The 22,729-nt window shown below is 40.2% G+C and overlaps 1 protein-coding gene across 8 annotated transcripts in view; it reads left to right on the top strand.

The window, feature by feature from the left end:
- Nucleotides 1–22,429, top strand: part of LRCH3 (leucine rich repeats and calponin homology domain containing 3) — a 124,759-nt gene extending 102,330 nt beyond the window's left edge. For 6 of the 8 annotated variants that reach the window (XM_046002003.1, XM_046002000.1, XM_046002001.1 and 3 more), the window contains 2 exons: nt 12,906–12,983; nt 16,404–18,505. In XM_046002003.1, the coding sequence (XP_045857959.1) occupies nt 12,906–12,983; nt 16,404–16,604 (279 nt within the window). In that variant the 3' untranslated portion in view covers nt 16,605–18,505. Of the gene's footprint in view, nt 1–12,905; nt 12,984–16,403; nt 18,506–19,500 lie in introns of those variants that run through there. The other 2 variants (XM_046002002.1, XM_046001999.1) reach the window with 1 other exon arrangement.
- Nucleotides 22,430–22,729: the final 300 nt, after the last annotated feature.

Genomic DNA, 22,729 nt, shown 5'->3' with positions numbered 1-22,729 from the left:
TTGATTACCAGAAAACTGCACCTTCCGTGTAAGAGTGTAAAGTACACAGAGGAAAAGTAAAACTGTTTTACAAATACTTAACTGCCTACAGAAATAAAACAGTTGGATCTTCTTGTTAGAAATATAGGTATAACATGAGATGAGAGAATTTAAAACTTGCTAGTGAAGTCAACAACAAAACTTAACTCCTGTTTGTGAGTACCTATCCAGTGCCAGGCATTCGGCCAGGACAGAAGGTACAAAGATGAGATACAAGTGATGCAGTCTCCCAAGAACATTAAGTTCTCTTTTAGAAACCAAAAACAAAAGAAGTCTTTCATGAAATATCTTTGACATTTAAAAGCAAATAGGCCTATTAAAAGGTCCCTGGCTGGCTCGGTCAGTAGAGCACGCAACTCTTGATCTCAGGGTTATGAGTTCAGTTCCCACACTGGGTGTAGAGATTACTTTAAAAAAAGAAAAATTCAAGGAGGCCTATTAAATAAAACTGTTCAAGAGGGGATCTTTTGAGGGGCACCTGAATGGCTCAGTAGGTTAAGCCTCTGCCTTCAGCTCAGGTCATGATCTCAGGGTCCTGAGATCAAGCCCCGCATTGGGCTCTCTGCTCGGCGGGGAGCCTGCTTCCCCCACTCCCCCCGCCTGCCTCTCTGCCTACTTGTGATCTCTCTCTCTGTCAAATGAATAAATAAAAATTAAAAAAAATTAAAAAAAAAGAGGGAATCTTTTTGATTAATAAATGACATACACAGCTAAGAGAAATGTAAATATTAACACTTTCCAAATTATAACATTTGGGAGTTAAAAACAAATGGACTCTGAGTAAACCAGCTGAAAATTATCCAGCATTTTAATTAAAACAAACAAAAAACACCTCAGACCAAAAACCCTACTTTAAAATTGTGATAATGATTTTATAAATAAGTTAATATTGTTTTAATGAGGTTTCTTTTCTAATACTCTATTTCAGTATAAATATTTGCATCTGTTTTTCCTTGCTGTGGATTGCCTTCCTTTGTCTTAGACTATATTGCTTATTTTGTTCTTCTGGCCATACAGAGAGCTTTGTAACTTACTTTCTTTGCAGAAGTTACTTTGTGAGGGGACTATAAAATTAAAGCCATATACAAATGGAAAACCATAGAAGTTTCTTTAGGGCTCATTAAAGCATGAGGATTTATTGTAATTCTTGGGAAAATGGCTAATTACAATGCTGAGTATATAACTTAAAAAAAAAAAAACCCACTTTCTTTATATATTTTAAGAACCAGGATTTCTTTTCCCCAATTAAAAAAAAAAAAAGATGCCTCATTATAAGGGGAGGTCTTATGTCCAAGCATTTCAGAAGAAACTCAGAAAGGCATGATAGGTTATAATTCATCATTCTTTGTTATTTTGGGAGAGGGTCAATGATGTTTGCTAAACTGCTGTTCGGTTTAATAGCCATAGGTGTTATGTAGCATGGTTCACGTTCTTAGAAATGTACTAGGGAATCATATCAAAAATCATCAACAACTCACTGAATGAACCACATCTCCAAGGTAAATGACCTGAAAAACTCCTGAACCATTTCAAATTTCAGAATAGTGGGGAATTATTTATTTCTTGTTCCTTTTGGTTTAGATTATGGTCCTGTTGAAATTGCTTTGTCCTCCAAAACCTGCATAAGATTTCTTATTCAGATCAGGCTGTACATTAGAGAATTAGAACGGGCTATACATGGCTGTAAAACCATGTATTATGTTATCCAAACTTCTGGAAAACCTTTAGAGGATAGCAGATTTTGTGAGACTTGACTTAAGGCAAAATCATGAGTCCTGCATTCCATGGTGATGGGGGGTCTATGGCGTGGGTTCTTTGGACTAGCCATTCTGTTGGACACATTTGTAGCCTAGGATCAGACATTCCCAGGGCTCTTCAGGCTCCATGAACTCCCTAATTTGCATACATTTGTATTTTTCTCAAGAGGAGATTCACAGCTTTCTCCAGGCTATAAGGAGTTTGATCCCATTTATGAAATACTCTCCTGTATCCCTGGAATTTGGGTAAATGCTGAAGGAAGAAATGACTGGGGAGAGAGCTGATTGTTCCTCCTTCCTCTTCACCTTCATCAGTCAGAACCGTGCTGCATATAGGGGATTCGAAGGACATTTTCTCTTTTGTTGCTTCCCCCATGTCCCCACCCCCAGCAAACACAGAGACATCTTTTATGTCTTCGGGTGCTAGTAGCCTTCGTGGAGGTAATGTTTGGTTAGTTCCCATGATCACTATTCTGAGCCTTCTCGGAGTTTTTTTTTCCAGTTTTAACTTAGCAACATGAACTCTTCATCCTTTTGTCCTGTTGTTTGCATAGAAACCTTGTTCTTCTACCTGTGTAATCAGACCTGTTTCACTCTCCCCTCCCATGAATGTTGGCATCTGAATGGTAGAGTTTCAGAAATTTAGGGGTTCTTCTTTTTTTAAAGATTTTTTTTAATTTATTTGACAGAGAGAGAGAGATCACGAGTAGGCAGAGCAGCAGGCAGAGAGAGAGGGGGAAGCAGGCTCCCCACTGAGCCGAGAGCCCAAAACAGGGCTCGATCCCAGGACCCTGAGACCATGACCTGAGCCGAAGGCAGGGGCTTAACCCACTGAGCCACCCAGGCGCCCCTTTTAAAAAAAAATTTTTTTTTTTGACAGAGATCACAAGTAGGCAGAGAGGCAGGCAGAGAGAGAGGAGGAAGCAGACTCCCTGTGGAGCAGAGAGTCCGATGTGGGGCTCTATCCCAGGACCCTGGGATCATGACCCGAGCCGAAGGCAGAGGCTTTAACCCGCTGAGCCACCCAGGCACCCCTTAAATATTTTTTTTTTTAGGATTTTATTTATTTGACAGATAGAGATCACAAGTAGGGAGAGAGGCAGGCAGAGAGAGAGAGAGAGAGGGAGGGAGGAGGAAGCAGGCTCCCTGCCAAGCAGAGAGCCCGATGTGGGGCTCGATCCCAGGACCCTGGGATCATGACCCGGGCTGAAGGCAGAGGCTTTTACCCACTGAGCCACCCAGGCGCCCCCCCTTAAATATTTTTTTAAAGGGGATTCTTCTTTTGTAGAATGAAATGCCCAGTCCCTTTCTTCTACTAAAGTCCATGGTGCCCTGTTGACACACCCTGGCCTTCTCTCGCAAACCCAGACCAACATCTTGGTTTGCTTAGCTAAGGTCTCTTTGTAATAAGAGAAGCTAGTTAGTTAAACTGTTTCTATTTCCATTTTTTTTAAAATATATAATTTATTTTTATCCCCAGGGGTACAGGTCTGTGAATCCCCAGGTTTACATACTTCACAGCACTCACCATAACATATACCCTCCCCAATGTCCATAACCACACTCCCCCTCCCCCCAGCAACCCTCAGTTTGTTTTGTGAGATTAAGGGTCACTTATGGTTTGTCTCCCTCCCAATCCCATCTTGTTTCATTTATTCTTCTCTTACCCCCCCAACCCCCATGTTACATCTCCACGTCCTTATATCAGGGAAATCATATGATTGTTGTCTTTCTCCGATTGACTTATTTCACTAAGCATGATACCCTCTAGTTCCATCCACGTCATCACAAATGGCAAGATTTCACTTCTTTTGATGGCTGCATAGTATTCCATTGTGTATATATACCACATCTTCTTTATCCATTCATCTGTTGATGGACATCTAGGTTCTTTCCGTACTTTGGCTATTGTAGACATTGCTGCTATAAACATTCAGGTGCACGTGCCCCTTCGGATCACTACGTTTGTATCTTTAGGGTAAATACCCAGTAATGCAATTGCTGGGTCATACGGTAGTTCTATTTTCAACATTTTGAGGAACCTCCATGCTGTTTTCCAGAGTGGTTGTACCAGCTTGCATTCCCACCAGCAGTGTAGGAGGGTTCCCCTTTCTCCACATCCTCGCCAGCATATGTCATTTCCTGACTTGTTAATTTTAGCCATTCTGACTGGTGTGAGGTGATACCTCATTGTGGTTTTGATTTGTATTTCCCTGATGCCGAGTGATGTGGAGCACTTTTTCATGTGTCTGTTGGCCATCTGGATGTCTTCTTTGCAGAAATGTCTGTTCATGTCTTCTGCCCATTTCTTGATTGGATTCTTTGTTCTTTGGGTGTTGAGTTTGCTAAGCTCTTTATAGATTTTGGACACTAGCCCTTTATCTGATACGTTGCTTGCAAATATCTTCTCTCATTCTCTCAGTTGTCTTTTGGTTTTGGTAACTGTTTCCTTTGCTGTGCAAAAGCTTTTGATCTTGATGAAATCCCAATAGTTCATTTTTGCCCTTGCTTCCCTTGCCTTTGGCGATGTTCCTAAGAAGATGTTGCTGTGGCTGAGGTCGAAGAGGTTGCTGCCTGTGTTCTCCTCAAGGATTTTGATGGATTCCTTTCTCACATTGAGGTCCTTCATCCATTTTGAGTCTATTTTCGTGTGTGGTATAAGGAAATGGTCCAATTTCATTTTTCTGCATGTGGCTGTCCAATTTTCCCAGCACCATTTATTGAAGAGGCTGTCTTTTTTCCATTGGACATTCTTTCCTGCTTTGTCGAAGATTAGTTGACCATAGAGTTGAGGGTCTATTTCTGGGCTATCTATTCTGTTCCATTGATCTATGCATCTGTTTTTGTGCCCGTACCATGCTGTCTTGATGATGACAGCTTTGTAATAGAGCTTGAAGTCCGGAATTCTGATTCCACCAACTTTGGCTTTCTTTTTCAATATTCCTTTGGCTATTCGAGGTCTTTTCTGGTTCCATATAAATTTTAGGATTATTTGTTCCATTTCTTTGAAAAAAATGGATGGTACTTTGATAGGGATTGCATTAAATGTGTAGATTGCTTTAGGTAGCATAGACATTTTCACAATATTTATTCTTCCAGTCCAGGAGCATGGAACATTTTTCCATTTCTTTGTGTCTTCCTCAGTTTCTTTCATGAGTACTTTATAGTTTTCTGCATATAGATTCTTAGCCAATTTGGTTAGGTTTATTCCTAGGTATCTTACAGTTTTGGGTGCTATTGTAAATGGGTGGTATGTAAATTGACTCCTTAATTTCTCTTTCTTCTGTCTTGTTGTTGGTGTAGAGAAATGCTACTGATTTCTGTGCATTGATTTTATATCCTGACACTTTACTGAATTCCTGTACAAGTTCTAGCAGACTTGGAGTAGAGTCTTTTGGGGTTTCCACATAAAGTATCATATCATCTGCAGTGAGTGATAGTTTGACTTCATCTTTGCCAATTTGGATGCCTTTAATTTCCTTTTGTTGTCTGATTGCTGAGGCTAGGACTTCTAGTACTATGTTGAATAGCGGTGGTGATAATGGACATCCCTGCCGTGTTCCTGACCTTAGCGGAAAAGCTTTCAGTTTTTCTCCATTGAGAATGATATTTGCGGTGGGTTTTTCATAGATGGCTTTAATGATATTGAGGTATGTGCCCTCTATCCCTACACTTTGAAGAGTTTTGATCAGGAAGGGATGCTGTACTTTGTCAAATGCTTTTTTAGCATCTATTGAGAGTATCATATGGTTCTTGTTCTTTCTTTTATTAATGTGTTGTATCACATTGATTGATTTGCGGATGTTGAACCAACCTTGCAGCCCTGGAATAAATCCCACTTGGTCATGGTGAATAATCCTTTTAATGTACTGTTGAATCCTATTGGCTAGTATTTTGGTGAGAATTTTTGCACTGTGTTCATCAAGGATATTGGTCTGTAGTTTTCTTTTTTGATGGGATCCTTGTCTGGTTTTGGGATCAAGGTGATGCTGGCCTCATAAAATGAGTTTGGAAGTTTTCCTTCCATTTCTATTTTTTGGAACAGTTTCAGGAGAATAGGAATTAGTTCTTCTTTAAATGTTTGGTAGAATTCCCCTCGGAAGCCGTCTGGCCCTGGACTTTTGTTTGTTTGGAGATTTTTGATGACTGTTTCAATCTCCTTACTGGTTATGGGCCTGTTCAGGTTTTCTATTTCTTCCTGGTTCAGTTGTGGTAGTTTATATGTCTCTAGGAATGCATCCATTTCTTCCAGATTGTCAAATTTGTTGGCGTAGAGTTGCTCGTAATATGTTCTTATAATTGTCTGTATTTCTTTGGTGTTAGTTGTGATCTCTCCTCTTTCATTCATGATTTTATTTATTTGGGTCCTTTCTCTTTTCTTTTTGATAAGTCTGGCCAGGGGTTTATCAATCTTATTAATTCTTTCAAAGAACCAGCTCTTAGTTTCGTTGATTTGTTCTATTGTTTTTTTGGTTTCTATTTCATTGATTTCTGCTCTGATCTTTATGATTTCTCTTCTCCTGCTGCATTTAGGGTTTCTTCTTTCTCCAGCTCCTTTAGATGTAGGGTTAGGTTGTGTACTTGAGACCTTTCTTGTTTCTTTTTTTTTTTTTTTTTTTTTTTAATTTTATTTTTTTTTTTTTTTAAGATTTATTTATTTGACAGACAGAGATCACAACTAGGCAGAGAGGCAGAGAGAGAGGAGGAAGCAGGCTCCCCGCCGAGCAGAGAGCCCGACGTGGGGCTCGATCCCAGGACCCTGAGATCATGACCTGAGCCGAAGGCAGAGGCTCAACCCCCTGAGCCACCCAGGCGCCCCACCTTTCTTGTTTCTTGAGAAAGGCTTGTACTGCTATATATTTTCCTCTCAGAACTGCCTTTGCTGTGTCCCACAGATTTTGAACCATTGTGTTTTCATTATCATTTGTTTCCACGAATTTTTTCAATTCTTCTTTAATTTCCTGGTTGACCCATTCATTCTTTAGAAGGATGCTGTTTAGTCTCCATGTATTTGGGTTCTTTCCAGATTTCCTGTTGTGATTGAGTTCTAGCTTCAGAGCATTGTAGTCTGAAAATATGCAGGGAATGATCCCAATCTTTTGATACCGATTGAGACCTGATTTAGGACCCAGGATGTGATCTATTCTGGAGAATGTTCCATGTGCACTAGAGAAGAATGTGTATTCTGTTGCTTTGGGATGAAATGTTCTGAATATATCTGTGATGTCCATCTGATCCAGTGTGTCATTTAAGGCCTTTATTTCCTTGTTGATCTTTTGCTTGGATGATCTGTCCATTTCAGTGAGGGGAGTGTTAAAGTCCCCTACTATTATTGTATTATTATTGATGTGTTTCTTTGATTTTGTTATTAATTGGTTTATATAGTTGACTGCTCCCATGTTAGGGGCATAGATATTTAAAATTGTTAGATCTTCTTGTTGGACAGACCCTTTGAGTATGATATAGTTTCCTTCCTCATCTCTTATTATAGTCTTTGGCTTAACGTCTAATTGATCTGATATAAGGATTGCCACCCCAGCTTTCTTCTGATGCCCATTAGCATGGTAAATTGTTTTCCACCCCCTCACTTTAAATCTGGAGGTATCTTCGGGTCTAAAATGAGTTTCTTGTAGGCAACATATTGATGGGTTTTGTTTTTTTATCCATTCTGATACCCTGTGTCTTTTGACTGGGGCATTTAGCCCATTAACATTCAGGGTAACTATTGAGAGATAGGAATTTAGTGCCATTGTATTTCCTGTAAGGAGACTGTTACTGTATACTGTCTCTGTTCCTTTCTGATCTACTACTTTTAGGCTCTCTCTTTGCTTAAAGGACCCCTTTCAATATTTCCTGTAGAGCTGGTTTGGTGTTTGCATATTCTTTCAGTTTTTGTTTGTCCTGAAAGCTTTTTATCTCTCCTTCTATTTTCAATGATAGCCTAGCTGGATATAGTATTCTTGGCTGCATGTTTTTCTCATTTAGTGCTCTGAATATATCATGCCAGTTCTTTCTGGTCGGCCAGGTCTCTGTGGATAAGTCTGCTGCCAATCTAATATTTTTACCATTGTATGTTACAGACTTCTTTTCCCGGGCTGCTTTCAGGATTCTCTTTGTCACTAAGACTTATAAATTTTACTGTTAGGTGACAGGGTGTGGGCCTATTCTTGTTGATTTTGAGGGGGGTTCTCTGCACCTCCTGTATTTTGATGCTTGTTCCCTTTGCCATATTAGGGAAATTCTCTCCACTAATTCTCTCCAATATACCTTCTGCTCCCCTCTCTCTTTCTTCTTCTTCTAGAATCCCAATTATTCTAATGTTGTTTCGTCTTATGGTGTCACTTATCTCTCAAATTCTCCCCTCGTGGTCCAGTAGCTGTTTGTCCCTCTTTTGCTCAGCTTCTTTATTCTCTGTCATTTGGTCTTCTATATCACTAATTCTTTCTTCTGCCTCATTTATCCTAGCAGTGAGAGCCTCCTTTTTTTTAAATTTTTTAATTAGGTTGTCTTTATTTTTTTAGTTTTTTATTTAAATGAAAAGAATCCTTATTTTTTTTTAAAGATTCTATTTATTTGACAGACAGAGATCACAAGTAGGCAGAGAGGCAGGCAGAGAGAGAGGGGGAGCAAACTCCCTGCTGAGCCGAGAGCCCGATGTGGCTTTCGATCCCAGGACCCTGAGATCATTACCTGAGCTGAAGGCAGAGGCTTAACCCACTGAGCCACCCAGGTGCCCCCAGAGAGCCTCCATTTTTGATTGCACCTCATTAGTAGCTTTTTTGATTTCAACTTGGTTAGATTTTATTTCTTTTATTTCTCCAGAAAGGCCTTTTATATCTCCAGAGAGCGTTTCTCTAATATCTTCCATGCCTTTTTCGAGCCCAGCTAGAACCTTGAGAATCGTCATTCTGAACTCTAGATCTGACATAATACCAATGTCTGTATTGATTAGGTCCCTAGCCTTCGATACTGCCTCTTGTTCTTTTTTTTGTGGTGAATTTTTCCACCTTGTCATTTTGTCAGATAAGAGTATATGAAGGAGTTGGGGCGCCTGGGTAGCTCATTGGATTAAGCCGCTGCCTTCAGCTCAAGTCATGATCTCAGGGTCCTGGGATCGAGCCCCGCATCGGGCTCTCTGCTCAGCAGAGAGCCTGCTTCCCCCTCAATCTCTGCCTGACTCTCTGACTACTTGTGATCTCTCTGTCAAATAAATAAATAAAATGTTTTTTTAAAAAAAAAGGTATATGAAGGAGCAAGTAAAATACTAAAAGGGTGGCAAAGACCCCAGGAAAATGAGCTTTAACCAAATCAGAAGAGACCCCAAATCGTGGGGGGGGTGGAGAAAGGGGATAAAAAGAGGTTCAGAAAAAAAAAGAAAAAATTAAAAAGAAAACAAAGAAAAAATATAAAACAGAAAAAAATATATATATTAGATAAACTAGTTAAAAACATTAAAAAAGAAAAGGGTAAAAGTTTAAAAAAATTTAGCAGAAGAAGAAAAAAAAATTGAAAAAAAAAATAAATTAACTGCAAGACTAAAGAATCATGGGGAGAAAGCCATGAGTTCCCTGCTTTGCTTTCTCTTCCACTGGAATTCCGCTGCTCTCCTTGGTCCTTGGTGAACTTGGTCCTTGCTGGATTTCTTGTTGATCTTCTGGGGGAGGGGCCTGTTGTAGTGATTCTCAAGTGTCTTTGCCCGAGGAGGAATTGCACCACCCTTACCAAGGGCCGGGCTAAGTAATCTGCTCAGGTTTGCTTTCGGGAGCTTTTGTTCCCTGAACACTTTCCGTAGATTTTGGAGGACGGGAATGAAAATGGTGGCCTCCCAGTCTCCAGGCCGGAGGAGCAGAGAGCCTGGGGCCCCACTCCTCAGTGCGCCCCCAGAGAACAGCGCCCAATCACTCCCGTATCCCCAGCCTCCGGCCACACTGCGAGCTCACCCAGCCTGCAACCGGTTCAAGGTAACCCCGAGCTGCGAGCTCACTCCTCGGCTCTGTCTCCGTAGCCGGCTTCCCCGTTCTAATACCTGCAAGCTCTGTGACACTCCGACACCCCCGATCCTTCTGTGACCCTAAGGGACCTGGGGCCATGCTGACCCCGCGTGGGCTTCACCCCGGTTTAGCCTCTGGAGCGATGTCCCTCAGTGGAACAGACTTTTAAAAGTCCTGATTTTGTGCTCCGTTGCTCTGCTGCTTGCCGGGAGCCGGCCCCTCCCCCCGCAGTCTATCTTCCGTCGCTTTGGATTCACTTCTCCAGCCAGTCCTACCTTTCAGAAAGTGGTTGATTTTCTGTTTCTAGAGTTGCTGTTCTTCTTCTCTTCGATCTCCCGTTGGATTTGTAGGTGTTTGCAATGTTTAGATAAGCTATCTAGCTGGTCTCCTGCTACCTGATGTAGTCTCAGCCTGCTACTTCTCCGCCATCTTGACTCCTCCCCCCTCTATTTCCATTTTTAAAGGCAGAAAGGGAAACTGGTATAGGAGAGGGAATGTCTCCCAGTGAAAAGCATTTGTAAAAAGCATTTGTCTTGTGTTTATTTGCCCAACTTCCCTTAAAGTTAAGTCCTTGTCCTAAAAGCTTTCACCACAGTGATTGTTCTTTTGTGCCTCCGTTTACCTTACATCTCCCTTTTTAGCCAGGAGTTGAGAAGACCATATCACTTGTCCAATGAACACCTGCTCTTTCACATGTAAAAAGTGGAAGAGAAGGAACCCAGCTCCAGTGTGAATTAGCCAGTGTGAACCCCCATGGTGTTTTTCCTCCTGTTAAGATCATGATTCTACCATTAATGTTTCTGCCATTAATATTTTACTCTCTTAAAAAACAAAACAAACAAGCAAAAAACCTTTTTTACCTCAATGGTGAAACAACTTGGCAGAGGCGAGAATGGGGTGAGAATGGGTACTCTCCTAGAAACCTAATTCCTATCCCCTTTTGGGACCTTTTTGAAAGTGCTTCGATTTGAAATTCAAAAATTATTATTGGGGTGCCTGGCTGGCTATTAGTGGAACATGCAGCTCTTGATTTCAGTGTTGTGAGCTCAAGCCCCACATTTGGGTGTAGAGATTACTTTAAAAATAAAATCTTTAGGGCACCCGGCTGGCTCAGTTGGTTAAGTGTCTGTCTCTCGGCCCAGGTCATGATCCCAGGGTTCTGAGATCAAGTCCCACATCAGACTACCTGCTGAGCAGTGGAGTCTGCTTCTCCTTCTCCCTCTGCTGCTGTTCTCTTTCTGTCAAGTAAATAAATAAAATCTTCTAAAAAATTAAAAAATCAAAATCTTAAAAAAATTTTTTACATTTATTTTCAGTTAAACTGTTTTTTTTTTTTTTTTAAGATTTTATTTGAAAGACAGAGATCACAAGTAGGCAGAGAGGCACACAGAGAGAAGAGGGGGAAGCAGGCTCCCTGCCGAGCAGAGAGCCCGATGCGGGGCTGGATCCCAGGACCCTGGGATCATGACCTGAGCCGAAGGCAGAGGCTTTAACCCACTGAGCCACCCAGGTGCCCCTAAACTTTTTTTTAAAGATTTATTTATTTTAGAGAGGGTGCACAAAAGCGTGGTGGGTGGGAGGGGCAGAGGGAGTGGGAGAGAGAATCTTCAGAAGACTGCTTTCTAAGATGCGGAGCCCAATGCAGAGGTTAATCTCACGACCCTGAGATCATGACCTGAGCCAAAATGAAGAGTCAGTTGGACAATTAACCAACTGAGCCACCCAAGTGCCCCTTTAAAAAATTTTCTTTAAATTCTTTTCCTTTTATCCCACGTTCTTATTTGTTATAATAAAGCCAGTCATAGCCCCTGCTTCCTTTCTCAGGCTGAGATTATAATTCTTCAGACACTATTTTATATTTATTTAATTTCCCCTTTGCTCGTGATGGAGTATCTTATTCCATCTTTTTTTTTTTTTTTATCTCATTCCATCTTTGAAGAAAAACCCAGGTATTCACAAGTGAAACCTTTGTTTTCTAGAGGTGGTACAGGCTTCCATCTGCTTACGTGTGTAAAGACGCTAAGGTAGAGTTCGTGCAGATGTTTGGCTTCTGTGCCTGATGCTTAAACATGTTGGAGAACAGCCAATGAATTTGAACATTTGAATTTGTTAATCATTCTGGGAAATGGAATTCATATTTCTTCCTTATATTATAACCTATACATAACCCACTAGGTGAAAAAGTTTTTTTCACAACTTTAGGTCATGTGATAACACTTTGTTGTTAGTAAGAGACCTTTCCAGAAACAAGCTTAATAAGTAGAAGCTAGGGAAATTAACTATGGGAAATCTGCATCCTTTGGAAAACAGGTTCTTTAATCCAGTCTTTTAAAATTCATATGTTTAGGGGCGCCTGGGTGGCTCAGTGGGTTAAAGCCTCTGCCTTCGGCTCAGGTCATGATCCCAGGGTCCTGGGAATTGAGCCCCGCATCGGGCTCTGTGCTCAGCGGGGAGCCTGCTTCCTCCTCTCTCTCTCTGCCTGCCTCTCTACCTACTTGAAATCTCTGTCTGTCAAATAAATAAATAAAATCTTTAAAAATAAAATTAAAATAAAATTCATGTTTAAGAACATTCCAGAATTACCACTGAGTAGAGACGTGATGCACCCATAGTATATTTATGAGTAAAAGATGTTGATTTTTTTAAAAATTATCTTCTTTCATGAAGACTGCAAGGAAATAAAGTTTGACTGTGATTATATTTGAATGATAGGGTTTGGGGTAATTTCTTTGCTGTCACTACAAATTTTCTTCAGTCAATATTATTTTAAAATGGATAAAATTAAATAGCTGTCTCTAAAATTTTTCTGTATTTTGCACTTGCCTTACAAAAAATCAAAGTAAAATGTCTAAAGTAGGGAGTGGCAAACTTATGGCCCAAGGCTAGCCCCCATTTTTGTAAACGAAGTTTTACTGGAATACCCATTGCTTATATATTGCCTGTGGTTGCTTTTAAGCTCTTAACAGATCTCCTGTGGCCTTGAAGACTAATACTTATTATCTGATCCTTTAAGAAAAAGTTTGCTAACCCTGTAGTCTAGAGTGTTGAATTTACAAAGCAACTGGCAAGAGTATATTTTTAAACTTTAGAGTAACACAACACTTTCCTTCCTTTGTAGCCTAAGTTAACTATGGCAAAATGCAGGCGGAATGTGGAGAATTTCCTAGAAGCTTGCAGAAAAATTGGTGTACCTCAGGTAATAAATTTATCGTTTCTTATGTTGCCTAAAGAGACTTGGGTATTATTTTTCTAAAATTTTTCAGAAATGAGAGTATATCTAAAATCTTACAGGACTCGCTTTAAACAAAGTTGGTAATTACTTAGCATGATGTTGTGTTACTAGTGTCAGTCAGTATACTGGTGAGCAGTTTTCCTTAATTATTTCCAATGACAAGTGAAAAAAATAATATACATATAAATTTAAATATATTATAATACTTAAAGCTAAGTAATCAAAATAGATATTTTGACATTTTCTGAAACATTCCTGCTTGCTTGTGTACATCTTCATACATAAGACTCCGGGCTTCAGAATGAGTGCATCTCAGACTGAGAATGCTTACTTTGGTTTCAGGTTTTTTGACATTTACTTTAATACATTTTAAAAATGTTTATTTTAAAATAATTTTAGACTTAGAAAAATGTAAAAATAGGACAGATCTAGAATAGTCACTCTCTGTGCTGCTGTTCCGGTCCTGTTAACATCATCTACATAAACAGTGTGTGTCATCCAAACTGACAAACACTGAGACAATGCTGTTAACCACATCAGAAAACACACTCAGATTTCACTAGCTGTTTCCACTAAGCTCTGATTCTTTGGAATTGAGCACACAGGAGGCCATTTCTAGGCATTTGTCCTGCTCTTGAAACTTAGTTAAGTCTCTAGGTTCCTCAGTTACAACTTTCTTGCCCTTTAATAGTACAAATAGTTAAACTTTATACATGCGATTAAGAGACATGAACTTGATGCACTTTTTATTTGGTTATCCTTTTAAAAACAATGATGTTAAACCAACTAAGCATGGTACTCCTAAAAAAATACTATATTTAATGACATGAGACACAGATTCGCTTAAAGAAATAACCACTTGGTGCTATTTGATACTTTGTTCCATTAACTGTAACCCTAACAGTTCCTGTCATCATATTTGGTGTCCAACCTTCAAAAGAAAATCATGACTCTTCTCTGTCACCTTCTGAATTCTCTGTCACCTTCCTGTCAGAACCCCAGGACTGGCCTGGACTCAACCCCAGTGTTGCTCTTGAACTGAAGCCCTTGTCCTAACAGCTTTCACAACAGTGATTCTCCCTTTTCATGGCTCCCTGGTCCTCTCTCGCAGCTAACCTTGCATTGAGGAGGTCACAACACCACTCGTCCCATGGGCAGCCTTCCCGTTGCAGCTCTTATATGTGCTGCAAAAGGTGGAAGAGAACAAGTCCGGCTCTATAGAGCATCTGTGAGCCACAGTGAATTTCCGCCATTGTTTTTTCCCCTTTTATTAAGTAGGTTGTAAATCTACTTTTTCACTGTTTTCTTTTGTGGTTTTTTTTTTTTCCAAATCTGAGTTATAAAAATGACTGAAATTTACATTTGTGGTATTTAGCAAGGACCTTTTTTTGTTTGTTTCTGTGGACAAATCCAGAGCAGATTTTTCACTTTTATATTTTATATATGTATATATATATATTTTAGATATATAAATATATATATATTTTATGTAATATATATATTTTAGAAAACCCCTGTTTTCTAAAGACTGATCATTTCATTTAGAACAAACCACTTTTAACCATAGAGAGCCTTAATAAGGTTTCTTATCAAATAGCATGCATTTTCTCCATACTAATAAGCAGGTTCTAATATTCATAGGTATACACTAACATCAGTCAGCGCTTCCTTGCATCTGTTGAAGGTGTTCCTACATGATCATCACATCACACACGCGTGCCCACGGCCTGCCCCAAACAGCACGACACGGGAGCACGCCTGGCCAATGTCAGACCCATGCAAAGTACTGTTCACCAGCTTTACGTCATTGTACTTGCACTCTGGGCTTTAGAGAACCATCATGTCTCAGACTTAAACTCCGTACACTGAAGTTCTTTCCAAAGGTACCTGCCAACAATCAGCAAAATACAGTCTACCTTAAAATGTGCATTTGATTCAGCATTTGCCAAGCGATGGTTATTAGGGTTGATCTGTTCCTACCAGAGCTGCGCTATTTGAAGGCAGGAAACAGAAAAAAAATACAAATTTAAAAGACTGGGTATTTTTCTAGGGTGGTTAGACTGGGGTTCTTAACACATCCTTCCTTCCTCTCAGTCTCCTCGATCTGAAAGAGGAAGTGGACAGTCCCTGGAGGCCCCCTCTCCCTCTTCCCTTCTGCCTTCCACCTGAGTCTCTACCACTGTCACCACCACCACTTTTAGACAGGTTCCTCGTACGCTGCTACTTCTGCTAAAAAGTTAGTTATTTGCTTAGAACAAAGTGAAGGAAAGTGAATGAATACATCAATTCATAGATTCGCAATGGCCTTCTCAGGTCCCTCTGACCTTTACCTAAACACCCCCACTTCTCTTTGACTTATAAAGAAAATCAGGGATATAATAATGGTCACTTTTGAAAATATGTAACATAAAACTTAATATTGTAAATATTTGTCAGAATTCTGTCCAGAAACTAGAAAGGTGAACAGTTTCCCTTCTCAGCACAAGTTTTGAAGTGTTTTTATAAGTTCTGAATGAAACACTGAAGAATAAGACGACTCTTGAAAACCTCTGATAAGGCTGGGCATGTGGGTATTCTCTTAATTATTCTGCCTTTATTAAGTATGTTACATTCAGAAAACTGTAATGGGTGACAAAAACATCTCTTGAGTCCAGCATCTCATGTCCTAGTTATTGTATGTTCTGTGTTGAAGAATATTTTCTTGTTCTCCAGTCCAGTTGTGTTTTTATTTACTTACTTAATTTCTTTGTCTGTGAGCTGGAAGGTCTGGGTGATCTATAAGGCCCCTTACCCCTCTAGGTTCATTTCGTACATATTAGTAACCTGGACTTGAAGGTGGGCTTGACATGATTTTGAGAGAAACATCAAATCAGTCGGTATACCTGGCCTCCGGGGAATAAGTTTCCTTGTCATTAGGCTCTCCTCTTCTGGGACCGCCCTGATTTACCTGGCTTTCTCCAAATACTTCCCTCTCTTCAGCCCACCCCCCAGCTTTTGTCCTGGTTTCTGGCCCATTCCCCAATAGGAAAGAATGAGCCTTGAGAAAGAAGCTGTTGCCTGGCACAGACCTCACCACTTAGAGACCTCCCACAACCCTGAGCCAGCACCCAGTCTGTTCTCTGCATGCTGAGTGTGTGTACTGGTCACCAACAAGCCAGTTTCATCCCATTTAGTAGTAAAATCAAGCTCAGCACACAGAGGGAGTCTTTTTGTAGTTCTGTTTTTCAGTATTTTATTTTTATACCTCATAGTAAACAAATGTTGCTAGGATGTGTTTCTCTGAGTATGATTGAGATGATCATGTTGGATTCTGTATTCAAATCTGTGTTTTCGATCCACTAACTTTGTTTTTCTGTTTTCCTTTCCTGCTCACACTTTGGACAGGACAATCTTTGTTCCCCTTCTGACATCCTTCAGCTAAACCTCCGTGTTAAAAGAACTGTTGAAACCCTACTTTCTCTTGGGGCACATTCAGAAGAATCCAGTTTTATCTCTCTGTCTATCCAGCTTTTGGGTTTTGTGGCATTTTATTGTACTTTAATGTTAACTCTCTGTCTGCTTTATTACTGGGTCTTCCCCCTCTAGCTGAAAGATCGTATCCAGCGATTTCCCACCTCATTCCTGTGCTTGGTGAAGGAGGTTTGTGTCTCATTACGAAGTACTTACACAGGTGCTTTTTTTTACCCCCGACCATCAAAGAGCTAACCAGTAAAGCAGATAAATCCTACCCTCATATGTCCAGATGAACAGCCCATCACATTAGTAATCACTAATGATTGTTCACAAAGACTAAAAGACTAGCATTTTTTTCTCCTGGTCATTTGTCCATTCTCCTGGCCCGTGGCCTAGTTTCTCTTATCAAAAGTGCTGAGGTGTCTCTCATAGAATCCTGGACCTATTCTTAGACTGTGACTTAGAACTTTATTTCCAAATGACTTAATAAAATTCCCATACGGCCTTTTTTCCAGCATTTTAAACAGCTGCACATAAGGAAAATATTTGTACCCTTTCTGGTTGAGGAGGCACCTGGTCACTTAGATCTCTGCATTGAGCTTTGCCCTAAACTCCTGAGATGTCCCTGTATTGGAAGGCACAGGTCCACCTAAGCATTTACTGTCTGCGTCTGGAAGCATTGGCCATTTAATCAATAATTTTAATTTGATCAGAATGTTCAGTTCAGAGATCAGGCAGGTTCCTTAGATTGCTATTCTGAGCCCAGTGTGCGTATAAAATGGTCCGTGACAAGCAGATGATCTGGAGCTGACCTTTCAGGAGTAGGCGCCTGTCCAGATTTACTACGCTTGTTACCATTAACTGAGCTTCACTTCTAGAGTCCTATTGAGAATTTACAAGTGAAATATATGTAATTTCCAATATACTTGAACCATCTTAGTAGGTGAGCTGGTATTGAATTAAGCTATTGAGGAGGTTATGTCTGAACAACGGTAGCAGGTTAAGGACCAGGCAGCAGTCTCTGTCCTGTCCCCAAGGCAGTGAGCGGGTATTGTCTTCTTCAGAATGTTTAGTATGTGAGCTGCTGGCCTTAATACTTGAAACTACTTTATGATTGCATTCAGATTCTACTGCTCATAGATAGGGTTTCTGAACATTCAGGAATCTACTGAACTCAAAGCAGGGAACAGAACACTCTGTTGTAGAAGTGATTAGCCTAAGGGTGTGATTGCTTTGGTTTTCTTCCACATCAAATGGGACAGTTATTTAACACATTAAAAACCTATCTCCTATTAATGCTGAAACACCAAACACTGTGTTGAAAGCCAGTTTTGTACAGTAGTAGTACCTTCCAGAGTTTGGGAGGTTTGCTTTGTTTTGATTTTAAGATGTCTTGAGTCAAAGATCATTCAGTTTTGTGGAGTTTTTTCCCTTTTGGAAATAAAAAAAATGTGGTCTTGTGTGTGGTTTGGAGGAAGTAGTTGTACATTCTCTTCAGAGCACATGGTGTTCCCTGTAAGCTGCCTGGAAGGTAAATGTACGTCTGGAAAACATAAGCCTGTCTGGAAAACATAAGCCTCGGGAGGAATGGCTAAACCACACGCAGGGCAGGGCACTCTGGAGAAGAGACCAGGGAATTGGCCTCAGAGAAAATACGGCTCTCCCAAGAGCAAAACACCCTGCAGGTTCACGTTGGGGTAGTTCATCTGCGTGGACAAAGTACTCAAAGTATTTATACAAGGTTGCTAGTTTTATAAGATCAAAAGATCATAATACATTGTTTTATCAAGATAACTTAATATTTTGAGTAAGAGGCACAAGTACTAATAACTGTTCAAAATAAATGTTATATTTTTTATTGCAACTAATTTGTAAAACTTCCTTAATAATAAGGTAAAGTGCCAATGAAGAGTTCAGCTGTTTTCTTTAATAAACATGTGTAGTCTCCTTTTTACTGGAACCTGAATTCTACTTTCTGTCCCTTATGAGCAGTGTCTGTTTTTATGAATATGTAGTCTTAAAAGAAAAACCAATGATCGGTGCTATTGAGCTCTGCCATTTTCTTTTTCAAGAAAGGATTAACCAGGGTGCCTGGATGGCTCAGTGGGTTAAAGCCTCTGCCTTCGGCTCAGGTCATGATCCCAGGGTCCTGAGATCGAGCCCCACATCAGGTTCTCTGCTCTGCAGGGAGCCTGCTTCCTCCTCTCTCTCTGCCTGCCTCTCTGCCTAGTTATGATTTCTCTCTGTCAAATAAATAAAATATTAAAAAAAAAAGGATTAACCAAACATTAACGAGGCAAACACAATAGAAGTATTTTGACATCCTTTAGGAAACATCTAAACACCTTTCACATATACGGTAATTAAGACATTCCTGACTAAACTCACATCATTGTTCTCCAACATAATTCAGTCCATTCAGTAAGAGGATATGAAATAGTGGCTTTTTCCCTGTGTCACCTACTTGGCACGAGAGCCCTGCTTTTCACAATCAGGATTATAATGCAGCTGGAGGGCATCACTCCCTCCCTCGTGCAGTCTGGCTTATGGCATGAACCCATCTCGCATTCCCATGTTATGTAATTTCTGGAGCACTTTCTTACAATGTTAGATCTCTTGGGCTTGAGCCGTCTGGTAACTTGGAACTGCTTTTCCATTTTCCCTGCCTCATGTTATTAATCTGCATTGCCCTTTTATTTATCGGGGATGAAGGATGTTTCTTTGACCCCATAGGATTCTGTTATCCTCTGTTGTATGTATTGTGTCTGTAACTTGTCCTTATTCCAGTTTTCCAAATGACCTGTATGTGCGTTTTACTTGTTCTAATAAAGTGACAGTGTCAGATGCCATCTCTGTGTAACTCGTATGAACAGAAGTCAGTTCCCCAGGTGCTGATCTGTCCTATCTCAGTTGACCTTTAGGAAAGAGAGAAGAGGTGCTTATGTTTTTGTTTTTGTTTTTTTCAGTTCATTGATGTTCATCCTGTTTTCTCTTTTGTTTGTTTTTATGTTACGTTGTCCCATTTCAGGAGCAATTATGTTTGCCTCTGCACATTTTAGAAGAGAAAGGTTTGAGCCAGGTCGCAGTGACGGTGCAGGCTCTCCTGGAGCTTGCCCCGCCCAAGCAGCAGCACCACTTGTCTGCTGCATGAGGACCCTGCGCGCGGGCGCTGGCCCGGCCACCCTGGAGCAGGACGCGAGCGCCGCTGCCAGCTGGCTGCTTCCACAAAGCTCTTACGTGTTCTTAAAAGGGACTATTTCCATGATTCCTGACAGGAATATTTTGCTTCATTTCTCCATTTTAGGGGAGGTTATATCCGTTTCCATTGAATTGTGTTAGGAAGACACGGTTGGTTTTCGCAAGTGAAACTTCCTTCTTTCGTCACTGAGAACCTGACACCGAAGCCTAAACTGGCTGGGCTTTCCTAGAGAGCAGGCTTGTCTCCCATTCCAGAAAGACAGCCTCTCAGAGGGATAGTTAGCTTTGCTGAAAGTACAGACATGCTACTATCTTTACCCGTTTCCTGTTTCTGGAACTGGTGGCTCATTAGATTCTCCTGGAACATTTGTTAAAGTGTAGATTCTCATTCCAGGAGGTCTAGAGCTTTTCAACAGACATAGTGAGACCACTTTCCCAAGCTGGGTATTTTTTGGTATGATGTGGAGAGTAATGACTCCACTGTGTTTATCAGTCTCATTTGAAATCAGAAGCTATATTACTTTGGACTGTCTGTCCAAGGCAAAACAAAAAATAACAGAACAAAAAAACTTATGTCTAAAGCAAACCAGATATAATGTAGAAGGCCTAGATTTTTGCACGGTAAAGCAATGAGAGAGGTAAGTTCTATTTAAGGCCAGTGTCCTAGGCCTTCTCCCAACTTCTGTCCACCACCACCTAAAGCTTGATTCTCATCTGTGACATTCTGCTATTACCTGAACATTGTAAACAAGCACTCTACACAAGGGTTCCAAATCCTTAGGATGGTAACGTGTACTACTCAGCATCGTTTGCATTGAGCTCCCCCACCACCTCCCCCACACTGCTCACAGGATACCGGGACCTGAAGGTACCTTCCACTCACGGCGGATACACTTCCAGCTCCCCGACTAATGGAAGATTATGAAAGCAGAGCAAAAGGAATAAAAGAGTAGCCAAATTTCTTAATTTCTTTCAAGTAACTGCCAGTTTCCATGGCTGAATTAAGGCACTTGGGGCTTCTTTAAAAAACCACGTGCTGTCTCTGTATCTAGCTCGTCAAATTCTACCACTGGTGCCTTCACTCATTTGTGGGCCAGGTAAGAGGGCCCAAGGCTCATGGACCACAAAGCCAGGAGCATTGGTTCAAGCTTAAACCACTAAAGTCTCTCTCATCCTATTTTTTGAACCCCTTTTAGTTGTTAGCATATCTTTTGGTATTCACTGCCTTTATAAATCAAGTAAGTAGAGTAAGTGAAGATACTAGTTATCTGAGGTTTTTTGGGTTGTGAACTGTTCTGGACTTTCTTTACCAATGCATGCATTTGAGCAAAATGTTCACTCTTTATCATGTAAGTGCAACATCTAAAAGTAACTGGGTAAAATCATGTTGAGCATCTGGTCAAAATAATGTTTTCTCCCTGTTCTCGCTGGGAAACAGGTTGAGCAGAACATTACCACTTTGTCAAAATTTAAAATTAAGGAACATAAAACATCTGATCTCAAAGCCCACTGACCTTCACTGACCTTACAGGACAAAAGTAAAATGTTTTTTAAGTGCTTAGAGCCAGACCCCATTAAATTTACAGTTCTAAACAGACCCACCAATCAGAGAGACTTGTTCAGAATTTAGCTATGTACATTTTTAAACTATAAGGATTTTTCCTTCTACTCAACATTAAGCCTCAGTACAATTTCCAAATAATAGAAGCCAATTGAAATGAAACTCAGCAAAGAAGTGGACTGTTTATCACCTATTATGTAAGGAATAATCCCAGAAGACATACATAATGCAACATTTGGAACATCGGCCACTCATTATCCCATAGGAGTAAGTGGAAGTTACCACTTATTTCACAACTGACACATAAACGTGCAACCTTATTCACATATTTTCATCAAACTAATGCAAATTTGTATTTGAATTACTAGGAAAAAATTGTGTACAGTTTTGGTTTGATAAAGAAAAAAATACTTTCTTTTCTAAATCAAGATGTTTTTGCTAGAAAATTTTTATATTCAGTGTTCTGTATGTACCATTTTTTTGTTTTTTAATAAACTGGAAAGAAAATGTAACATTTAGCCTTGCTAGACTCCAGTGTAAGACAAAGACCCTGTAGGGGTTCCACTGAGCGTTGATGAGCTTCCTTCCTCCTGAAGCAGTGGCTGACCAGTGAACAGGAGGAGGCTAAGTGCCACCCACTAGGGCCCCTGACAGCCCTGGAGACTGGCAGTCAGCAGGTTCTCTGCAGACAGCTGCTGGGTGCAGGAGCCTTTCTTTGTCTGGCTAGAAGAGAATAGGGGGCTTATTAGAAGGTCACTCTCTTTAATAGCTTATTTAAATACAGCCTCATAGCTGAGGAGTCAATGATTTCTCTTACTTGCTACAGCTTAGCAGTGACTAATGATGTGTGACTCTGCCGATGAGTAGGACAAATTTTTAGCAACCAAGTACTTAAAATGGTTATAGAAATGAAGGAAAACATGGATATTTAGAAACCTTTTTATATATGTATTGCAGTGAGATGGTTTACAGCAGATTTCATTTTATTTCTGAAATGTTGCAAACATGTAATTAGTAAAAGATTTTGTAAAACATTGTCCTATATTTGTATGTCTGTAAATATAATGCGTAAGTTCTAAGTATAAATATGTCAATATCATGTATGTTATTTTAAATTGCCTGTACGCCACCTTACATGTTCACATTAAAATAAAAGGCAGCACTTCAATCGCATGAAATAAAGGCTGAATTGAAAATGTTCATACCTAGGGGTGCCTGGGTGGCTCAGTGGGTTAAAGCCTCTGCCTTCTGCTCAGGTCATGATCTCAGGGTCCTGGGATCGAGCTCCACATCCGGGCTCTCTGCTCAGCGGGGGGCCTGCTTCCTCCCCTCTCTCTGCCTGCCTCTCTGCCTACTTGTGATCTCTGTCAAATAAATAAATAAAATCTTTAGGGAAAAAAAAGAAAGAAAAGAAAATGTTCATACCTAAAGCGTGGTTTCCTTGGCAAAAATGAAAGATTATTTATTTAGTTCCTTGAAAGAACATCAGGAGAAATGG

This window comes from Meles meles, chromosome 4, assembly GCF_922984935.1.
Source record: "Meles meles chromosome 4, mMelMel3.1 paternal haplotype, whole genome shotgun sequence".
Classification (NCBI taxonomy): Eukaryota; Metazoa; Chordata; class Mammalia; order Carnivora; family Mustelidae; genus Meles; species Meles meles.
Note: the sequence above shows the minus strand (reverse complement) of the source record. Positions and strands in the feature narration are given on the sequence as shown.